Consider the following 23,419-nt stretch of genomic DNA (forward strand, 5'->3'; position numbering starts at 1 on the left):
AACCCTCAGTTTCTATTGTTGGTATTTAGCTTAGCTAGTTAGTTACCCGGACATGCTAAGATTAGTGCAGAAACACACTGTTTGATCCATTTGTCACACTTTTGCTCTGGTGTTTTCAGCTTTGGAAAGGCTTTTTAAATTCTGTAGATGCCCAGGGTTGATATTATTACAGCCCCATGAAAAAAAGCCTGCAGCGCCTAGTTACAGCTGCTGAAATATGACTGGAAAATCAGTGTTACAGGGAGGGGTTTAGTTAATGGTCCGTTCCCTATAGTTGCTTCAGTTTCACCATTCTGGTATTTGTGCTCACTGTCATGGTTACTGGGACACTTGAATGGAACAGATTCATTGATAATGTTATTACTAACGCGTGCTTTTCCTGTATAACAAGTCAAAATGTCTGCTGTAAGGCCACTTAAAATCATCAAAGGTGCTACATCACTGCCTAAATGGATCATCTGTCAATGTGGGTTATCAGCCTCTGTGAGATGCCATGTACTGTACACGTGTAGACACAAAATCAGAAACCACACAAGTATTTATTTCTCATATAATTCATACTCCATATCTAACTTTGCATGCATCTCCTTGGCACCACACACACACACACACACACACACACACACACACACACACACACACACACACACACACACACACACACACACACACATACAAACAAATGATCAGTAATCACTCTATAACATTTGCTGCTGGGCCAGTGCAATGAAAAGGACTTTTGAGGGATATCAATACTTCAGTCTGCATACGAAAGAAAGAAAATGTTTTCATATAAATCAGCACATATCATACTCTGACGAAAAAAACACACTGACTTTTTCTTCTCCACACTGTCAAAATTAAGGTAATCAGTTCATTGGCACTCTTTGACTCTGCTGACTGTGCAGTTAATGATTAATGTAATGACAGGATGTAAAGACGTTAGAAATTGAAACATCTTTAAATCTCTTAATCTCTAAATCTCTTTAAAAAAAATGGTCAAATGCCCTTTGTTCCCCCAGCAGTTCGTATAACATTTACACCTTTTATTATCTATACAAATTACAAAGAATTGCCGAGATAGTTGTTGTGTCTAAGCTTGTTATTTGATGCATTAGTAGTCTAAGATATGGCATTTTGATTCATTAAAGCCTATAAATGAAAGATGAGTTAAACATTTATTTACCTATTTACTTTACACCCCATACACATTAAGATAATGCTGTACAATTAAACAAATGGCTTTCAGTGGAAACAGGCCTGAAAGCTCCAGTGAAAGCTCCCTCAATGGGAGGAAGTGTATAGTTACATACTGAATACTGTACATAAATACGAGGACTGCTGGGATAGCTTCACAGTAATATAACTTGCGTGGTGCTTTTGCAGAGGTATGGCAGTTGCTAAATACCACTTGGTATTTACTTTTGAGACGCATGTACTGCGGTATATCCATGCCTTTGAAGTTATAGGCAGTCAGTGAGTGACAATGCATAACATTTTTTTTTAATTGAAGAATTAAAAAATAAGAAAATGCTGGACTATTGTTTCGGACTAGCTAGACATACATAGCTGCAAAAGCTCTGTTGTTCTCTTCTCAACCCAAAAAATTGACCATAATGACAATAATAATTGACAATAATGAGCTGTCTAACGATTTAGACAGTGCCAGTATTACAAAAGCCGGAAATTAAACTAGATACTGTCACCATATGTGGAATTTGGCTCACGTTTGTCTCACAAGCAGTGCCAAGGCTCAAGTCCTGATGCTGATTAAGCACTTACTCCTCTAGCAACCTTCTCTTACTGCTTTTCTCTGAGAGTAAAATAACTAAGGACTAGAACAAAGTCACTATTTCAAAGGGTGAACTAGATGCATTTGAATTTTAACTGAAGAGGGATTTGGATTTTTCGGGATAAATCTCACCATAAATTGAAATAGTGTTGCATTTTGGGCACTATTACAGTAAAAACTGATTATTACAGTGGTTGCCCTCATGAGGGCGCTATAAACCCAAGGCAAACTTACACGGTGTACACAAGCAGTCCAACAATTGTGAAAGTAAGAGGGAAGATACCTGCGTCATTTGATGAGGATGAGCTGTTGATGTAGCTTTAATGCATGAACATGGCCTGATGTGAATTGGAAATTAGTGCTGCGTTTCTCTCTTCTATCGTTGTGAATGTGAATACAGAACAGTCTCAGTTTTCATGGAAGTTATTGCTACATCTGTGATAGCCCCAGTCTGTGCCTCTCATGTGTTATTATGACTTCAAGACGAGGGTAAGCGTCGTTACAGGACCTTCTGGGCTTTTCAAAAAAATCATCGGGGATTCATCCGTCAGGAAAAAAAAAACGGATGCCTCGACTCAAATGCGTGGATGGAGGTGTCTGCGCTGTGGGGCGTGGCTCAGATGTGGGAGGTGTACAGGTAGGTGCTGCTGATGCTCCAGTCGGGCGGGAAGTCCTGCACCGCGTGGCTCTTGACGTGCCTCTGCATAGCCACCAGGCTGCTGCAGAACTCCAGGCAGACCGTGCACTGGTAGGGTGCGGCGCCGCCGTGAGTCCGCAGGTGCTTGATCATGGCCGAGTAGTCCCTTGAGCGCTGACCGCAGAGACGACACTCGAAGGGCTTCTCCCCTTGAGGCAGAGAAGCAGAGAGATTGGGGCGACAGGAAGGAAGGCGGGGGGGGTGCTCACTTGAGAGAGGGTCTCATACCTTTAGGAGTTAAACGTGTATTCATCGCCAGTCTTGTACCACTTGTTAAGTATAGACCCTTCGCTATATTACTTCAATGCAATTAATATAGTCTATTTTTTTTTTTTCTACTGAGAGATTAATTGCTTTATACAAAAAAGCTGTTAATTTCTGGTAACTCATGCAGATCTTCATCAGAGCAGTTGCGCGCAACTTACATGCACGTTCCATTAAGTCAGATCTCCGCTCTGATTGTACATCGATGTAGAAACAAGACAGACAAATATCAACTATCATTCAGAACAAAAATGAAATGAATAAAGTGTGCACGCATGTGCGTATGTCGTTTAACGATGTTTAATTGATTGAATACTAAATAAAAGTAACGTTTAAACTCAACGGCAAATCCTATAAAACAGTAGGTTTTGAAAATCCGCGTGTAAGACAGAGAAAGGGTACCAAAAAAACACGAAATACACAATACGTAAGGTTTGCATCTTTATGTTTTTAGGACAAATAAATATTTAGGTTTTAGATGACAGGAAACATCACAGATGCTCTTAAAAATGTTGTTTTAGGATGAGAGTTCATCTTAAATGCTTGGGCACTGTTTCTGTCTATTTCTACTATTCCTATTTTAAAGGCCTATGTTTAGCACCAATTTACAACAGATGATCTTGTGTGCTTCACATTTCCCCAACATTTAAACACCACATTTCTAAACACACTCTGTACTATTTGTCCACTTGCATACACTTCAGCGGGCAGATAAAATTGCTTGACATGGGTAATCTGTCACAGAGGAATAATGAAATCTCGCTGTTGCGCGGCACTGCCGTGGTAAGGGCACGCCTGCTTGGAAATTCTGAATTGCATTACCGTAAGAAAATCGTGTAGCTTCTCCAGTGGTTAAAAGCAGGCACGATGTTTACGGTCTGTTCGGCTGAGTTTCTAAATGTCAAGTCTGTAAGTTTCAAGTCTGCGTACACCGAGTTTCATAGCGTCGCCTGCCTGCACGATGGTCAAACATCCAAACACAACAGTCCGCTTTGGGAGATGTTCAGCGGTTACGCGAAGCGATGTGTGCGTCATGGTTAATGGTCTAAAACATGCAAAGGTGTTGGCACTGTGCACCGTAAAAAAAAAAAGAAAGAAAAAAGAAAGAAACAAAGAAAAGCAACACACAAAAAAGAAAACACTGGCTCTAAAAAGAAAGAGTACTTATTCAAATATCTATAGGAGCCAACTAAAATGAGTCATAAATTCTAACCTGTCTCTGATCAGTCTGACTTTATAGACAGGTCCCATTATCTTAAGCAGCCTCAGACCAATCCTACTATCCTAGTATTTTTATTGTACTGGCTTTTATTGCAGTCAGATAAAGTCCGCAAATGCTATTGGCCCTCATTTTCTGACTTCACTTTTTACCAGGAATTTGGACACAAAGAAATATACTGAATATTGAAACTTGGGAATTGTTTGTAGTTTTTGCTCTAATGCAATATGAAACAAACATTATTAGCCATCTTTGTGAGTAGGCATAGTCTTAGATCCTAACATGTGCAACGTTGAAGTTTAGATTTCTTTTTGGACTACGAAAAATCAGAGTGAATAGTTAAGCGCTTGCTTACCGGTGTGAACTCGGTGGTGTGTGTCCAGTTGATGTTTCAGACTGAACTTTTTGGGGCAGTGTTGGCACTGGTAGGGTTTTTCTCCTCTGTTGTCTTGTCGATTGGACTGTGGTTCATGCTGCGCCACATCTCCTTTTCCGCAGAACCGACACCCTGCGGAGGCCTCACCTGTGCGAACAACTAGATGGGGCAAAACAGGTGAAGGTGTGAACACTGCGGTGGGCAGAGAGGCCTCGCTGTTCACAAAAACACCATTACAATTATTTGTTTATTGTCCTGTTTTAGTCCTTGTAGACATCCTCATTAAAGAGAAAGGAGTTCTAGGACCAGTTACTTGCGGTAAAGTAAAGGGAATTCATTTCAGAGCTGCAATGATGACATTAATCGCTTAGTCGGTTGACAGAACATTACTTCAAATTTAAATCCCTCAAATTTTAAAGCCCTGGTTCCAGCTTCTCCAGTGGGATGCTTTTCTGCTTTTCAGTTTTATATCATTGTAAATTGAATACCTTTGGGTTGTTGTGGTTGAATAGAACAACACATTTAATGATATCGCTTTGGGCTGTTCAAGCCTTTGGTGAGCATTTTTCACTATTTTCTAACATTTAATAGACCAAACCATCAATCACTTGAGAAAATAATCAGCAGATTAATCAATAATGTAGATAATACTTTTTCGCAATCATCATTTATTTGTAAGGGCACTGTTTTTCAGTCCTGCTGAAGTCGACAGTGGCAGTCACACTCAGATTTATAATGTTCATTGACCTCCTTGATATGACCGATTTTTTTTTTTTTTTTTAAATTACAGTTTATTGCATGGGCTTCAAAGTAATATATTAGTGGGATATAAAGCATTTTGATCACCTTTCAGAGGCATGAGTCTGTTTTTGGTCTGCATCCTGTTGCGAGACAAAAAATTCCGTTTGTAGAGGTTTACTTTCCTGTCACTCTGCTGCATGTGTTGTCTGCAGACACATATCTTAGTTGTTTTAAAATTACAAAGGTGTGATTTTGAGGTTAAAGTAGCAACTCCAAAGCCTCAAAGTACCTTATATATTTTTGGAGGACTTTTCGAGTAAAAAACTCGGGCCTCATGGTATAGACAGGATGCAGAAATAGGAGGGGGGTGTACTGTAATAGGGGAAATTGAAAGAATAAACCACAACAATCGAACACTCACCACTCAACACAACCTACTGGGACCTGCTGTCATTAGCTCGTTTCCTGTCCAATATTTCTCTTCAGTTCTTGCTTTAAATGGTTATCAACATGCACTACTATAATTGCAGCAAAGGAAAAGGAAAGGATACTGAAAAATCACCTAGTAACACTGAACTCAGGTGCTTAAATGCTTCATTTATACTCTTTTCATTTATATGTTGTTACACATTTGATGTAATTATGTATTAGATTATGTATCAGACAAATGTATTACACTGGTTACTGCTGTGCAGTAATACTGTTGTAAAACACAGTTTTAGTGTAATCTCATGAGGTATGAACATAATGTTCCATTGAGCAGGGATAGATAAAACATGTTTTATCAGCTCGATTGTACAAGGCGAATGATCTTACAACCATACATGCATGTGCACACAGACACGCACACACACACACAGAGTGTGTGACTTTTGGTCTAGCTTATTTTTGTGTTATTGCACATTCATATTATAAGAATTTGTTATAATAGATCTGTACGATTTATGTATGATTTTTTGGCATAGGACAAACCACTGTTGCGATGCAGTACATACTGTATTGCATGTATCTAGCTGTATCTGGTAACCACACTACTGCTCCGGCTGCACCATGCTCTCAAAACCACAACTCTCTTTATCACTTTCCATTGCGTAGCTAAGTATCATGAGTTTGCCGAGGTTAGGGGTCACAACAAGAACTGTCTAGCTGTCTAGATAAATTGATCAGTTCTATGCAGAATAACCGCTGTATTGTGATCCTTAAAAAACACTAACTGTTCCCTTTGCCTTAATTATCATCATTACCTGATGGTGCGGAGGCTGACTCCCGCAGCACTGGGTCACCAAGGAGACTTGTATCGCAGTGTTGGCAGTCTTTAACTGTCTCCGTGCTGGCTTTGGGTACTTCGGTGTAACTGTGGAAAAGAAATTATTTTCTGATGCAACAGTTGTACAAAACTGCACTAACTGTACCTGTTACAATAATAAAGAAACTCTCTTATCCGTGTGCCAAAGATGTACTTCACTGAAGAAATATACGTAGTCTTAAAGTATCATATGGAAAATATGTCAGTCTACATATATTTTACAACCTTCAGTGTTATCACAGATCACATCCTTAAACACTCTTTCCTTCCTCTCCATCCCCAACCACAAGATATTTATAGCACTCTTTCAAGGTAAAAGCTCAACTTTCATTTATTGTTAGAGTAGAAGGAACAGGATAATGAAGTGAAACTGAAGAATAGCTATTTTTTCCACAGGGAACCATAAAGGTTTTGAACAATTTATTGTGGTACAGACATGACCAGTCTAAACACTGAAACTGTGTTTGAGTGGGTGGAAAAATCTTGAATTCTTCAGAGAAGGGGAGAAATTTAGGGGGCTCCCCTTTATGCACTGTTTCGTTATACTGTGTAGAACACTGTACAATATGCTTTGACTTGTAAACAGGAGGTAAATCACCCAGAAACAAAGTCAAGGGTGGGTTATCACATTATTTAGTACCACTAAAGGGTAGTGGTAAATTTATTCAGAAGTAGAGCAAAGTATGACTTGTTTCAATCATTAAAAAAAACAAACAAACAAACGAAAAACCCCCAACTTATATTCAGATTTACTGGAAAATTAACTCTAAGTCTTTTCATCTCTAAGTTTGAAACCTAGGATTATGAAAAGAGTTTGACTGACTAGGTCTGGCAGGGAAGGGTTAACAGTTGAAACAGCTCTAGTTGGAAAGTGCAGAAGGCTTGATCAAACACATCCACCCAAATGGCAGTGAGTCAGGTACTGTAGCTGTCGCAAGGGAACAATTGAGCACATTAGGGGATTCTAAATGACTGTGAGAGGAAAACTAGGGAGTCAAATAACTGAAGATAAAAAACTGAACTTTCGAAAGTCATGTCCAAGTGCTGACTTACCTTGGCTGAGCAGCCCTGCTAAATGCTCTCTGGCTGGGTTTTTTTCTTTTCAGCAGGCCTTGCTTGATTATGCTTTCCATCCCTGTAGATCCAGCGTAAAGGTTTTGTGTATAACATGGATGAAAGCCTGAGTAGCCCCTTACAGAGTTGTGAACTTGGTTTTGAAAGTGGGGGCCCAGTACTGGGAACATGTGCGGAGTGGAGAGGGAGAATGGGTATGCTATAGAGGACTGATTTGGGGACTGAAGAGGGCGTGCTGCAATTAAGTTTGAATAGTTTTCTGCTATCCGTGTCAGGGTGGTCATAGAGTTCCACATGTTTGTAGGGAAAGGCCAGGGAGAAGAAAAAGAGGAAATGCTGGAGCCAGGCCTGGTAATAACACTGTTTCTGTTGTAGGGTGTTGATGACAAAGAGGTCAGTCTGGGCTTTTTTCTTGGGGATAGCGAGATACTGTGGTTCTTAACAGAATCAGGGGGTGAAAGGTTTTCCATGACAGTGCTGTTGCTTGCTTCCTCCCTTGTCGAGGAAGTCTCTTGGAGTTTCTCCTCGTCAACTGGACTTCCTTTTTTCTTTTGATCCGTCTCCTTTGCGCATTCTTTTTCTTTTTTGACATCTGTGATTTCTCCCCTTGTGTCCTCTTCCCTGGCTCTGTAGTCGAGCGTATCCAGCTGTTTCCGGCACTGGTCCTCCAGCTGCTGCATCTCCAACAGCTGAGCAGCTCTCAGCAGCAGATACAGGTCTTCCACAGACACCTCAAGAGCCTGGGTGTAGGTGAAGTCCAGGACCTGCTGGAAGGTGCGTGGCGAGAAATACTCCAGAGTGCAGTGGGCTGGGCTGTCTGTGTCAACTTGGGCTAGCTGCTGTGCCAATCTTCTGCTAGCACAAGCCAGTACTAGCCGATGAGCCCTGAATGTATGACTCTTTACTGAGATGATGGCATCGCAGAGCGACCCTGAGCGACGCAAAGCATCCGCCTGCTGCAGGAAGTGGAAATATTGGGTGTTGTTGATTCGGATCATTTCTGTAGTTTGTAGAAATACTATCAAAAGTCTGAGAAGAGAAAGGCAAAGGAACAAACAAATTAAAATTGAGATCCCATTAGATTATGCCCACATTGTGGTAGAATGAGTTCCATCTATTTGCTGGCTTGTTACCACGTATGTGACATATCTAGATATGCTAGATTGCAAGTAGGAAAATAACTCTGCAAATCAACAGCAGGAATTGGTTTGTGATTAAGAGATGAAATGTTTCTTTGTGGTTTCGACTGTTGTTTTTCCACCCTTTCCAGACAGCATTACCTGTAGTGAGAGTTGAGGGGGCAGAATGCAGCCAAGAAGATTTCATCATTTGTTTATATTGTGACAAGTTGGCATAACTGTGAATTTGATTTTCAACTACTTTGAAATACACCACAGGTTTTTATTTTAAAGCGAGTTACCCCCCCAAAAAATGCATATCTTCACAAACAGTAGGATGCACACAATTTCTTTTGAGTAGATTCTCAAAGCTGCAGAAAAACTTTTCCTCAATCACAGCATTGTCTGATATTGTGTCTGAATATCTGGTTGATATGTGGAAATGTACTCTGTTTTGTGAAAGCTTTGATATTCGGCGCTCACATACACATTCTAAAGCCACAAAGCCCTAACAGTATATGAAACCATGACTAATGACTGTACACACGAGTAAACATGAGTAAAGTTTGAACATGAACAACAATAAGACTATATTTGGGAACCATAAACATCTATGGCCAGCGTTTGCAGGTGTGGAATATGTAAATATGTAAGTATGTTACCGAAATATGTTGAATTTTACATCGAAAATTGAGACTACATGGATGAAAATGCTGTAGCTGTATGTTGAAAGTACCGGATGCCTGCAAGGTTGTCATCTTCACACAGTCTGAAGTCTATAATGAGCTTTAATGATCATACAGTGTGTGGTCGGTTTCTGCAGCAGAGGTCACAAGTACTGTGAGCTATAGAGTTTAGTTGTTTGTGTTTTTTTTTTTCTTTTCTTTGGCACAATTGCAACCCCTTTCGGTCCTCTGATGGTGACTGTAAATGGAAAGTAGATGTGAAACGAAATGACATTTAGTTGTCTCTAGTTACTGGAATTTCTTTTAAATGAGCATGCATTTTTGCACAGTTTCAAGGTCTCTCTCTCACTCTCTGTTGGTAATCAAATTCATTTATTTAAGTTATTAAAAAATGTTGCACCACAGACCATTCATTCAAAAATAATTCCTGAATTATTGAATGTATCTTTAAAAAATTATACGTTTGATGTAATTTAGCTAGTTGTAAAATAATTGTCACTAATGTTAATTTTTATGTGTATTATGTATAGTGTTATGTATTGTATGTAGGCGGAAAAGCACATAGCGGTGAGGGTGAAAATGACAGAAGAGCAGCTCCAGTATCAGAAGCAGAAAGTCACTTAGAGTTCCTTTTATTTGATAAGTTTAAGGTTTTGGTTTAGCGTTTATTTATTAATTTAAAAAAGAAGGCAATTTGGCGTGCACAGTGTTGAGAGCACATAGCGAAATTAAAAAACCAAGCATGCATCGGTACAGTGAAGCCTGTCTGCGTACATGAACGTACAGCAGTCTTGTAGAGCTGATTTTTTCACTACACCATGTACGGCATTCAAAAACTATGCACTGCCTGATCAAAATTGTTCTATCATGGATTTATATTACACTATATAAATGAGGCCAGTGTCGTAATTTTATTGAGTGATATAAATTAATTTTTCTTGTCCTACTAAAATTACCTCTGTACAATATGCAGTTGTGCATTTGTACATTGGTCATTTTAATATGTATGACTTTACTTTCACACACTACTACTACTACCACTACTACTATTATTATTATTATTATTAATAATAATAATAATAATAATAATAATAATAATAATAATAATAATAATAATAATAATATGTAGTTGTTTATTAGTAGTCATAGCAGTGGTACTATGATAACTGTAATTTAGCGAGTGGATTAATTTGATGTTGAACAATGCATTTTCTGATAAATACCTTTAAAGCAACTTTGGTTAATAACATTATTTTATGTGCATGGAGATTTTGCAGACACATTTTAAGTTGGTACCATGTGTTGTGTAATATACAACCCTATTTGGATATCGTAGGGATGTGCTCTTTTTATGTGCAGAGACAGTTCAGAAATGTTGCTGTTTTTCAGTGAAGAGTGATGTGCCAATTTATGCACTTTTGTTTCAGCTGTTTATGAGATTGTACATTTAAAAACTTGCAGCTGCCTTCCTATTCACATTGATATGATGCATCTGACACATGCGCTATCTCATTTGCAGTTATGCGTTTAAGTAATGCATGTAGCAGTGCTCTCCTGAGCCTGCTGGCCTTTAAGTCAATTCTTCTTGTGAATTGTATTATGTTCTATTTTGCTTAAGGTCCTTGCTAACCTTGTCTAAATCTTTTTTATCTTAAGAATACATTGGGTTTTGTCATAAACTGGCTTGTGTAATAATTAAATCCCCCCTGATGCTGTTCAAATCTACAATGCACTTATACAGAGTTTTGACATACTTAGCGGGTCTTTGAGCTCCTTGCAGTCACAGTGCTATCTCAATGCATATATAGGGGAAAACCATGCATGCATATGTCAGATTTGCACATCCTTTGACAGGACATGAACTTACAGTCAGCCTCTTCGCAGCTCGTATGTACAGGACTGGAGTCACAGGAGAGAAGCCAGATCTAAAAGTCTCCCTGGGCAACAGAGGATCAACAGCGGCACACTAGGTTGTGTTTACAGTAGATCACAGAAAATACAGCTAAAGAGACCAAGGGTGAGCAGTGTTAAAGTGCATCTGCTTGTGGTTTTCAGTCTTGGAAAATTAAGAAGCAGCAAGCTGTGTGAATGAGACACTTACCCGGTGTTTAGTGAATATTCTCCCTGGAGAATGAAGAGCTACCTTGCATCATGACTGTGAAGTGACATGTCTGACTGAGTACAGGTTTTGCTGTGGGACAGGGTGGTTTCCTCTTTTGTCTTTACAGTCCCTCCTCTTCACCTCATCTCTCACTCATTGGCTCATTGATTACAGTGCTAAATGGCTTGCTTTTTGTGATGAAAGATGGCATCTTTCTCCTAAGTATACCCGTTCCTTATTATATTTTGTTTTGTTTATTTTGCTAAAATCATGGAGGCAGTTTTACTATTTAATATTCTATACTTCTTGTCTTATATAGATAACATACAGTGCATTGAATTGAAAGTGAATACAAAATATGAACTATGAAGAAAAAAAAATGTTTAATTTGATCAGATGATTAAACTGTGTGTGTGTGTGTGTGTGTGTGTGTGTGTGTGTGTGTGTGTGTGTGTGTGTGTGTGTGTGTGTGTCTGAGGGGGATGGGTGGTGGGTGTTTTGCTATATTCGTATATTTGTTTTACTTTATACCTGTGGCATTTAAGGTAAGAGAAATGCTAGACCCCACAAGTCCACAAGTTAAGATGGCTGTTTGAGGGTTAAGACTTGGTTTTAAGGATAGAGTAAGAATTGGGTTAGGGAAAGGGTTGAACTTAGGCATTCAGGGGCTAAGGAATTATGTCAACAAGTGTCATCAAACAAAAATAGAAGTAAAAGTGTGTGTGTGTGTGTGTGTGTGTGTGTGTGTGTGTGTGTGTGTGTGTGTGTGTGTGTGTGTGTGTGTGAGTATGAGAGTGTGTTTGTGTGAGTGTGCCTGTGATCGAGAAAGAGGGAGAGAAATGGGGACAGTGGTTATAGGGATATTTGCATGCCCTGCAGATGCTGTTTACCCATATATGCTGTACATAATTTCCTCCCCTCCAGCATCATTTGCTGGTCACTACATTAATAGGCTGTTCTGTGCTCAGTCAAAAACCACTTCAAAGACACTGATCTGTTACAGGAAACATATAGACAAAAGCCCAGTGCTACTGATATACAGAGTGAGGCTTCACTGAAACCTGCACATCTGAAATAGAAATATCTGCTTTGGTCTTTCACTATGTCAGAGAGCAGTGTAAATACCTTTAAAAACAGGCCCACTTTAGAGAGCTGGTCAGTTTGGCAGACCTTGATGGTTGAGTACATTACCACTATTTTGTTTACTTTTAAAGGTTAATTTGGCCATTAAATTATTATCAAATTACAGAGGACAGCCAAACTTAGCATCTAGCTGGTGAGGAAAGTGAAATCTAGCAGCTAAAAACCTAGCAATTTTCCTCAAGAGTTGGTGGAGAACAACAATTGGAGCTAAAAAGAGAATGAAGAGTGGGCTTACTGTAATAAATTGAGCAGATACACGACTACAAATGAGTCCTATAATATAGCTCTGGGCCTGCGGGATGCGTAAACAGGCAAGATTCTGTGTTTTCAGGCTGCTGTGAAGCTTTTCTGCCCCAAAGTCTTCTCATAAAAAGAGATGCATTCAGTATAATCTGGCCTTCTGTAAGTGTAGTAAGAAAAGAAATGTTGATTACAAACTGAAACAAAAAACTAAATATATAGTTTCCCTTTCGACTGCTGGGATAGACTGTATAGCTGGCAAATTGCAATTGGAGAGCAGATGGCAGTATTTCTGATGCAATGAATTCTGATGAATAGGAGAGAGTGAAAGCCTATGTAATATCACATGGCAAAAGCCCTTTGAAATCACATCTGGTTCGAACTGAGAAGCAGCAGAAGAAAGGGAGAATGGTGTTATGTGGTAAAATGTTATTTTCTTAGTCCAGATTCTGAAAGTAGCTTTTTTTGTATGAATTGTTATTTGTGTTTTAAGCTTTAGACTGTAAACAAGTTTCTGTATTTGCTGTTGATCACCACATTATTTTTAATGAAACTGTGCACATAATGTAATTTAATTTAATGTAATTTTTAATTATGTATTTGATATTTGACCACCAAAATAATAGGCAATAACCCAGTTATTAATATTATAGCAGTACCTCTGTTTTTTAATTCAGGAACAAGAAATTTGTGGATATCTGTCGAATTTCATATGAGCATTCAGGTAAATCGTACATAGAGCTGAGTGTCATCAGCATAGCTGTGAAAATGAATCTCAAATTTACAGATGCTATTTTAGAGACACAAAATAGATTAAAATAAATAGATGTAAAAAGGAAGCTTTGTGATGCCTAAACTTCACAAAATAATTATTTAGGCAGATCGAACTCAAAAGACACCCTTCGAGTGTGCCGGAAACACAAGAAGAGATTTCAGATAACTGTGAGGTTTCAGTCACTCTGATGCATACACCAGACTCTGGCGTTGGCTATGAATGTGCCTTAATAGATAATTATTTAATACAAGTGGACAGACATTTAACATACATTTACCTCTAACTCCAGGTTTCTTTAAATCAGTAAAAAATTATTGGTACTGTAAACCATACCATGGGTTTCTTAGAACAAGGATTTGTTATAGTTCAGTGCAAACACATAAATTGTGTTAAGTGGGGTGTTACTGAATCATCAAAATTAGAATATTACTCATCTATACAGACAGCAATCCCACTGAATAGAATGTTGAGTTTTGAAGAGTTGAATCTTGAAGTAATCATCTCTGTTTTTTTTAGTATGAGCACTGTGTAGATCATCGGAAGAATTCATTATGAGGTACAGTGCTAATATGTTTGGCTATTTACAAGTCTCATCTAAAGTACTCAACACTATGCACTTTAATCAGGCCACTAATTAGTACTGCGTCGGTGGAAAGTGATCTATTATTGATAAGACTCATCTTTAGAAGTGGTCTGAATTATGAGCTAGGCCTCCAGCATTATGTGTAGGTTTCATTACAGTTAGCTTTATATGATTAGTTTCCGATTGGTGACAGTGACAAGTGATATACTTCAGTTGTTGAAGTGGAAGATTTCTCATGGCTGAATATATCGTGAAAAAACGTTACATACAAAGTAACATTTAATTTTCCAGAGACAATAGATGTATAAATATATTGTCTAAAAGAAATTTTGGCATGTTGCCATCCATTTTCCCTGTGTGGTAATGTTTTTTTGTCATGAGCAAAGGTACTGCCCAGTTACTACAGTTTATTCTGGAATTTATCTTGTGTGTTATACATTGCACAGTTGAACATTTAAGAAAATATGTGGCTTTCTGAGCGGCTGGGAGGTGTTTCATCTTCCTCACTCACACAAACATATGACAAATTAATAATCCCTTCATTTGGGCTGCATTCGGCTGAATCAAAAATGTTATCACTTAAAGTATGCAACTGTTGCTGCGAAATACAGCTAGATTTACTTTAGAATACAGTTCCAAATATGTCCACAAATTTAAAATTTAAACTTAAGTGTCCTCACTGATATTGTCATGGTGATTTTCCCTGTAATGGTTTCCTTGTATTCACAGGTTTGCACCTCTCCACATGTTGATGCATGAGGAGAGGTGTAACATTGACATTTCTTTTCTTGTTTTTTATGTCACAAGTTATTATCCCATTTTCCACAGAGCTAACTATCACTTCTTGTAATGTAATGTAGCTGACCATCCATGATAACACCCCCCCCCACCCCGGATTGTGTGTCTGCGTGTAAGTGTGATATTTCAGGACACTGTGAATACCTTGGTCTGTGCAAACAGTTATCGTCAAGTATTGTTCAAACCACTGGATGGACTGATCTCATCTACTCCTCTCAGAGAAATTAGCATTATACCAATGCTTAAATGTCATCTTGTGCTATATGGTAAGGAGACTGATGCATAGGGCTTCACCTACCAGTAATATCAAGACTCTCAGCCCCCCTACACTACACTCTTCAGTACCTGCCATCCCCTCACTGTCAGTTGAACAATCACCATCAGTCACTCTACCCAGCATCAATGCTGACTCACTGAGGTGTCTAACTGTGCCGGTGTCATCTATGGACTTTAGTAATAGTTTGTCCTTCAGCCCCCACACATGTCATGATGTGTGTTTTTTAATTCATCAAGTACACAGCTCATGCGATAAGATCTTTCATCTACCTACCAAGGTTTTTTTCATCTCTGCAAACTAAGGGGTTTCATATTGTTGTTTTGTTGAATGAATGAAAGTGTTACTGAACTAAACAAAACGTGCACTCAGACTGTGATGTGATAAAAGTCTGGGTTAATTTGAGTCGTCTTACATTACCACAGTGGCGGTATGTGAGCAATCGACTTCACAGGAACCACTATCAAGATGACTGAGGTGCGCTGGAGGCATCAATGACAAACTGTCACTGTACTGCCACAGAGCGTTTTCACAGTTTCTGGGTAAAGAGGACTACCCGTCAGTGTTGTGGTTTGGAAGAAGTGAACCTTTGCAGGCCTAGGGGCTGGGGCTTGACACTTCTTTGTAATTTGTGGGTGAAGGAAGTGTGAGGCCAACCCACGCACACTAGTGACTGTCAGGTTAAGTGGTGCTTGGGAACTGTGTCAAGGCAACTTACTATTTGCTTACGGAGGGCCTGATGTTTATTGGTGCTTATCACAGCATAAAAGTTCAGGGCTACAATTTGATTAGAGCAGTTTGTTTAGACATAAAAGGAAATATTAAAACACACACCACAGATACAGTATATCATCACTCATTACATACATAAAGTTCAAAGGAGAATACTCATCAGTTACTAAAAAGAAGTACTATATATCTCTGCTGTCAGCCTTCTCTTTACCATGATTGTTTTTAGTTTACTGATGTAAATGACTATGGAACTTAATAAACTCAACTTAATATATGGGCTTTAAAAACCTAGTCAAAGTGAACTCATTGAAACCTATGTGTCGTTTCTTTAGCTTAACCGAGGTTAATGAGGCGGTATGCATCACATTTGGCTTTTCCTGACATAGGAAGTTAACTGCAAATTCGGCTTCACAGAAAATACACTGTGGCTTAAGGAGTCACTGAAACTCCATTCTGTGAACCGAGAGAAAACCTTATCTTAATCTTGGTTGAGATTTATATCACTTAGAAACTTTTACTATCAAATGTATTATATTACATCATTGTATGAAACACAGATGAGCAGGACTTGAAATTCAGACTTTATAGTCCTTATTGCTGGGGGTTCAGTAATGAAACATGTAGTAATTTTTATTATACTATAGCAGAAACAAATGTTTTCTAATTGTACTTAAGGTTTCTTTTTCCAAAGAACCTGAACTGAGGAGATGCAGGGGAAGAAAAACCTCATTTTACGCCCCTTTTACCAGTGAGTAAGGAAGTCAGTTTCCCCCTCTTGACTGTGGCTTTTACATCACAGGCCTCATCGTAAAGGTAACATCGAGATCAATTTTCAATCTCCTGCATGTTGCCTCTTCGAGATGTCAGTCTTGTTAGAAAAGGAAATGTGTCAATGAAGAAGAAAAATTCAGAAAGCACAGAGACAGTACTTTATGGGTCATTCATTTTTTATTACACTGTTAATTCGCTTGACCAGTTTTAATTTCTCAGATTGCTTGCAAATACAGTTACACAACAGAGAAGATTTTGCCAAATTAGAATATCTGTCTGCTTGTTTGTGGAGCATGTCTTTGGTTAAAGGTCTGAATGAAAATGAAGAACAGCTGTCTCAATGACGCTATCAACATCCCTAGAATGAATGCAGTATAATTGAAATCAGACAGACAGAATCAATGTCTAACATTTAGCAACCTGTTCACAAATGGAGTAATTTGGTTCTACTTGTGCTTAGTGCCACTCCTTGTCAGTTAGGCAGAGGCCATATGTCTGTCTATAATTCACATTTCTGAATGTTATAAACTAGTCAGTGTTTTCTCATACAAGCTTCTAAAATTACATTACAGGTGAAAAGCATGACCCTTGATCCAACTGATTATTACATATAAATAAAAAATACAGAATAATTACATCCAAAACACAGCATTGTAAAAGGCAATAATGCAGCAATTAAAATCTCAATAACATTGTTTATATTCCATTGGGAAGTAAGGGGACAGACCAACAAAGAAGTCTAGAATTCGACAGAGGACGTACGTACAAATGTGATTTGAGTAACTACAGAATACACCATTCTAAGTCTGCTAAATGCTGGTAGGAAACCTTCAGTGGTTTGGGAAACACAGGCAAGCTTATTCTCATCTATGGTTTCAGTAGTATCATTACAAGATCAACTGACTTAAACTGTGAACATACAACATTTTCATTCACTAACGTAGCTGTACAATTATACAAGGGCTATGACTTCTCCTCACCTGTCATAACACAACCGCAGCCAGCTATTTACCTGCCAAATTAGACAGAAGATTAATGCTAAATCAGAACTCAGAGAGTCAGACTCTTTTGCTTACTTCAAAGCTAACTTTACAAAAAGGAAAAACAAACAAACAAAAAAACATAAGTAACAAGTAAACAACTTTTCCTCTGAATGGATAAGTTCAGGTTTTAAAAGAAAAATTCCACCAGGAAGAAATAAGTAAAATATGAACTGATTTTGGTATGGATTATCTCTACTACAGCATATGGGTAAAGACTTATGAACAAAAAGCAACATCCCACAGCGTGACCTTTCTTAACCAAGATGGTCTGGTAAAATTAAGTGGCTAAAGGAAATCAAACTGACACACTAAGCATTTAACAATCAGCCACAAAAAAGTGGCAGTCCCTTTTTCACTTGCTTATGTAGGGTACTATGTTGATCATAAATATGAGTACTCTACAATGCGTCATTCGGTGAATTGCTATTTATCAATAGAATAACTTAAATAAAGCATGTATAGAGTACTATCATTCAATGTTGTTGATTCCAAAAATGTCAAACTGGCAGATTTAAAGACATTTAAAGACATTACTATAACTGTGGCCACTGTATACTCCGTTGCTTGTATAATATGCCTAAGCTTTGAGTTCCTCTGCTCTGATACACTCCTACCAAATGTGAAAATGAACAGGCTGCTACAGGAAGTGATGAGAAGGGCATCAGGCATGTGGTCTGTTTGTTGGTTGTGTTGAACTTCGCTACTCTTTTTAGGGTCTACTAGGGGATTGATGGGTTACTGAAAAGAAGATGGAATCTCAACGTCTACCTTAAATACATTCAGAAAGAAGTTACTGTGTCGTTGTCTTGTGCTGGTTTTTACAACAGTCCGTTTTCAATCAGCCATGTTAGGAAAATGTTTCTCCTTCTCGTAACAGCACAATGTACTATTGTTATGTATTATTCCATTACATCAATGCAAATTAATCATAGAAATGTCTACATCTAGTAGTATGTCTATCTTACGTTATTTACAGTGTCCATTTTAAACAGTGACATTTCCAACTTTTCAAAAGCAATGACAGGAACAACACAAATAAATACAGCAGCATCATACACCAAGTTGTCATGCTTTCATTAAAATAACGGACTTCTGATTATTCTGTTTTAGAGTTCTTTAGGTAGAAGTACAAATAAAATAAACTCATTCACTGACTAAATTAGCTAAACAAAATATTTGGTTTATTTTGCCAAATAATCAATAATAATATTGAGGGCAGATCCTCATAAGTCAAAAACATGATGTTTTTTTTTTGTACCACCAGCACACAGTTCTGTATCGACAAGCTTGGTCTTTTTGGCCTTCTGTGTTTTAAAATTAAAGCCTAAATGTGTCACACATTCAAAGTAAACACCTCCGCATCCTAACTTAAGGTTCATGTCTTAATATTCGAGGTATTGCCCAGTGTTACAGTCCCTCATGGAGTAAGGTTAGTTTGACGAATAGCTTGGTAATTGCCCTTTCATCTCTGAGTGGGTTTTAAATTGAGAATTACACCATAGTTTAACTAGGCTGTCACTCGCACTCATCTACACAGATACATTATATCTAACTGTGGTACAATTTGAACAAATAGACTACTACTGAAAACAAATATCATAAAGCATTATGCACCGTTCAACGTCAGTTTCTAGTGAGGAGCAATAGATCAAGTCATGTTACTGGGATGGTTTTCCTGTCTATGGTGTGAATGTTTTCAGGATTATGAAATGCTGTGGCACCGCTAATGGAACAAACAATCCTCAGACTCTAACCCAGAGGAATTTTAGATTAAAATAGGTGATGTGAGTTTGTATCATATCTCATTATTCACATTCTGGTAACGATGATAGGTTGCTGTTGGTCATTTACAATGGGTTTGTGTTTAGCAACATATCATAAATCCGTCAAAGGGAGTGTAGCTGGGACACCACTGTAGGGAAGAGTGGGGGACAAAACAAGTGGTCAGGCATGACTTGTTGGCAGCCCCAGTACCTCAGTTCATCTGTTCAAAGAATTTGTATGTAGGGTTTTCGTAGCCATGGTTTTGCATTTTGTTGAGCTGTCGTTCTTCTGGTGTCAGCATGGGGTCGACCTGCTGCGTGACAAACAAGGGCGCGAATTATTACACACTTAAGACAGGTTCACGAGCAAGGACAAGAAGGACAAGAATTTATAACTTCAGCTTCGAGAAGGCTCTACTATGGATACTGGACTTGGCAGACCACCAGGTCACTGCACCCCCCCGCATTGTATTACTGTATGATACAGTGGGGAGTACAGTGATATAGTGGAGGAGTGAGAGAAAGAAGGGATAGAGGGTAGGGCACAGAAAACAAGAACAGCCATGCAGGGAAGGAAGGTGATTATGACAGGAAGAGGTGTGGTCCAGCTCCTGAGCTTCAGCTAAAATTATCTTAAAAAACACATTACAAGCCACCATCATATACAGTAGTTAATCCCCAACTGTCACTTTAAGCAAGAGTTTGACATTTTTGGAGATATGCATTTATTTACTTGCCAAGAGTTAGATGATATGTTTGATACCACTCTGACATCTGTACGGTAAGTAGTATGTAGCTGGAGTCAGAATTCGGTTAGTTCAGCTTGGCATACCGAATGCAAACATGGGGAAACAGCTAGCCTTGCTATGTATATATTAACATATTGTATCTTGTGTAAAAGATTCTCCATTTTACAGGGGTTTATGTGCTGGACTACTTCTCTGCTGGATAACTGAAAACTGCCCCTCGTGCTGGCAGGCAGATTGTTTTTTTAACCTTTGGACAGAGCCACACTAGCTGTTTCTCCTTATTTATTTAGTTACCAAGCAGCCGTCAATGTCAGTGTTATCAATCTTCTAATGCTTCTAACTATCTTGGCATGGCAAAGAAAAGCATATTTCCCAAAATGTCAGACTATTCCTTTTGCTTAAAGGGTCATACCAGCGGTTCTGATGTGTTTTCACAAATAGAAAGTTAATATACTTGATATTTTTGCTGACAGTTAAGCATACCACAAGCCTTGAGACTGATACCTATCCTTCCAAGCAGCAGGTTTCCATATCTATTTCACAGTTAAAAATCAGGTTGCCATAAACTGAAACTTTGCTAGAGTTACGGTGGGTCTCGCTCCACAATGTACTTTCGTTACCTTTTTTGTATAATATTGTATTACTGCAATGCAGTTCAAATCCCAAATTACTAAGTAATCTGTCCGAAAGTCAAATCCTGAAGGCAAAAAAAGCAAACATAGGTTGCATGATGTTGATAACGTGGCTGTGTCGATGGCATTAATCAATGCAGTCTGACATTGATATATTGTTGTGAAATAAATGGAAGCCAGTGAAGGTAGGAAATGAATATAAAAACCTTTATTATGCTATAGGCAATAATGTAGCATATACATATGTTTTGTTATAAAGCGCAAGACCACAGGTGTCGTCCTTAAAGCCTGCTTTCGGCTTAAATTAAAGGCCAATTTGGGGTCGTACCTCTACGATGCCATGACTGATAGTGCCATATGGCTTCCTGCGCACCAGCAGCAGGCTGATTACCATCACCATGGCAATTGCCACGGCCACCACCAGCAACCCCACCATGGCGCCACGGTTAAACGTCTCCAAGGCATCAGGTTGCTATCAAAAAAAGGAAATGTGCAGTGAGACATTAAACAAGGTTGGCACGGAGGGGCAAAATTAATCATGTAATTCTAATTAGAATTCTTCAAGCGCTCAAAAGCATTTTTAACACAAGAGCTTTATAATGTTTACGCTAAACCCTCACAAGTTCATCTCTCGCAATCTCAGGAGGCTTGTTGACTACTTGCTTGAGCTCTGCAGAGGTGTTGATCTACGAGGAGAAGCAATGTGTAAGAATAAAGGGAATTCTTGGGACACAGAAACATTGAAAAGATAACATACATACACAGAGCAAATATTTCTGTGTCTCATCATACTGTCGAAATATCACCAGCCTTTTAGACTGGCCAGCATCATCATCATCTTACCTTTTCCTCATATTCATAAGTAGGGCCTCTCTCAGATGTGGTATAATCATATTCATCAACTGCAGACCCTAAGGATGGAGTCAACAAGGCAATAACACAATTAGCTGTGACCAAAAGTAAGAAATACAAAACACGCAATGCGCGCAATGAGTAAAATTGCATGCTTTAATGATACTGAATACCAGCTTACCTTTCTTATTGGACAGTGGTTCTGTGGAGAGAAAAAGAACAGAGAAAAATATCATTAACAATAGAAACCTGTGAGGAGTAGTTCATTGTTTTCTATTTTCAAATTAACCTCCAAACTTGATATTACATTTAACACTTTTGAAGAATATCTCCATCAACTATGAATTGCCCTATTCAGGACAGCAGGACTCCAACTATTCCACCTTGTGATACGCTACAGACCACCTGGATCTTATTCACATTTTTTAGAAGAATTTGGATCATTTATCTTTGGTCTAGTTACATTCACTGATGATACACAACATTCACCTGAATAAGGCCCAAGGCCCTCTATTGATCGTTTTGTTTTCTACCAGTTTGTGCATGAACCTACTCATTGCCGCGGTAACACTCTTGACCTGATTCTGTCCCGCGGGCTAGAGGTATCCAGTCTGACTGTCTCTCTCATCCCTTCTGTTATCTCTGACCACTTTCTTGTCAAATTTGAAGCAATAGTAGCCTGTCCTCGTAACACTGGTTCAAATGTATTTACCACTCGACACATTGGTCCCTCAACTTAACTGCTCTTGGTGAGCGTTAACTGGTGGTCCTGGCTCCTCTCACTGCAGCGATGGGCCCTGATGAAAACTGTACCAGTAAATTGAACACAGCTCTGTCTAGTCTCCTGGATTCAGTTCCAATTCTAACTAACACAACTAGACGGCCAAAGAGGTCTACACCCTGGTTTACAAGTGCCCTGAAGCAGGCCTGCAGGGGAATGAAGCGCAAATGGCGCAAATCAAAATCAGATCTCTCTCTATCCTCCAGTGGCGCGAGCGTGTACTGAAATACTCTCTCTACTGGTAGAGCAGCATATTTCTCTAACTTAATCAGTAACAATAAACACAATCCTAGATTTCTTTTTGGCACCATAGCTAAACCTACTCAAAAACAGCCATTTCTTAGCTGCTCACCCTTTATGCCACATGACTATCTTGAATTTTTCTGCAGTAAAATAGATGAGATTAGCTTCTAATGCATAGCCAGGTGAGCATTATGTTGAGTCCCAGATAGTTTCTGCTCTAACGAATTTTGAGATTATATGTCTTGAATCATTGTCTAAACTGGTGTTGGCTTCAAAACCTATTACATGCCTCCTTGACCCTCTACCAGCTAAACTCTCCAAAGATCTTTGGCCAGTTTTGTGCTTAATATTCTTAATATAACACTGACTACTGGCACTGTCCCCACTAGCTTTTAAATCTTTTGCTTAAGAAACCACACCTTGATCCAGGGTCTCTAAATAACTATCAGCCAATCTCGGACCTTCCATTCTTTTCAAAAGTACTAGAAAGTGTTGTGTTCCAGTAGCTTTCAGCACACATATCTAACAGTAATATTTTTGAACCTTTTGGTTCAGAGTTTATAGTCTGAACCAAAGGCTGCCTCCACGGCCTGTCACTCTATGGAAATGGCACTTACTAAAGTGGTAAATGATCTTCTGATTTCTATAGATTTAGATTCCACCTCT

At 38.7% G+C, this 23,419-nt stretch overlaps 2 protein-coding genes across 3 annotated transcripts in view; both read right to left on the reverse strand.

The window, feature by feature from the left end:
- Positions 1-635: 635 nt before the first annotated feature.
- On the reverse strand, positions 636-11,449 carry zbtb32 (zinc finger and BTB domain containing 32). The gene is made up of 5 exons (XM_040116997.1): positions 11,375-11,449; positions 7,449-8,498; positions 6,334-6,443; positions 4,328-4,507; positions 636-2,638 (listed from the first exon to the last, which is right to left on the reverse strand). The coding sequence occupies exons 2-5, from the start codon at positions 8,465-8,467 to the stop codon at positions 2,409-2,411; spliced, it is 1,539 nt and encodes a 512-aa protein (XP_039972931.1). The 5' UTR covers positions 8,468-8,498; positions 11,375-11,449; the 3' UTR covers positions 636-2,408.
- A 5,410-nt stretch (positions 11,450-16,859) lies between these two features.
- Positions 16,860-23,419, reverse strand: part of aplp1 (amyloid beta (A4) precursor-like protein 1) — a 32,762-nt gene continuing 26,202 nt past the window's right edge. Inside the window, exons 13-17 of one of the 2 annotated variants that reach the window (XM_040116985.1) lie at positions 21,911-21,931; positions 21,721-21,788; positions 21,498-21,563; positions 21,206-21,349; positions 16,860-19,807 (exon numbers count right to left, since the gene is read on the reverse strand). In XM_040116985.1, the coding sequence (XP_039972919.1) occupies positions 19,709-19,807; positions 21,206-21,349; positions 21,498-21,563; positions 21,721-21,788; positions 21,911-21,931 (398 nt within the window). In that variant the 3' untranslated portion in view covers positions 16,860-19,708. Of the gene's footprint in view, positions 19,811-21,205; positions 21,350-21,497; positions 21,564-21,720; positions 21,789-21,910; positions 21,932-23,419 lie in introns of both variants that reach the window. The other variant, XM_040116984.1, reaches the window with a different exon arrangement.

This window comes from Xiphias gladius, chromosome 22 (assembly GCF_016859285.1).
Source record: "Xiphias gladius isolate SHS-SW01 ecotype Sanya breed wild chromosome 22, ASM1685928v1, whole genome shotgun sequence".
NCBI classification, from domain to species: domain Eukaryota; kingdom Metazoa; phylum Chordata; class Actinopteri; order Istiophoriformes; family Xiphiidae; genus Xiphias; species Xiphias gladius.

What these genes read in the sequence shown, in the direction of transcription:
- zbtb32 (XM_040116997.1), bottom strand. Translation starts at nt 8,467, where the DNA reads ATGATCCGAATCAACAACACCCAATATTTCCACTTCCTGCAGCAGGCG. An exon ending in GTCAGCCTCCGCACCATCAG is followed by an intron (nt 4,508 to 6,333) that starts GTAATGATGATA and finishes TGCCCCATCTAG; the next exon opens with TTGTTCGCACAGGTGAGGCC. An exon ending in ACACCACCGAGTTCACACCG is followed by an intron (nt 2,639 to 4,327) that starts GTAAGCAAGCGC and finishes CTCTGCCTCAAG; the next exon opens with GGGAGAAGCCCTTCGAGTGT.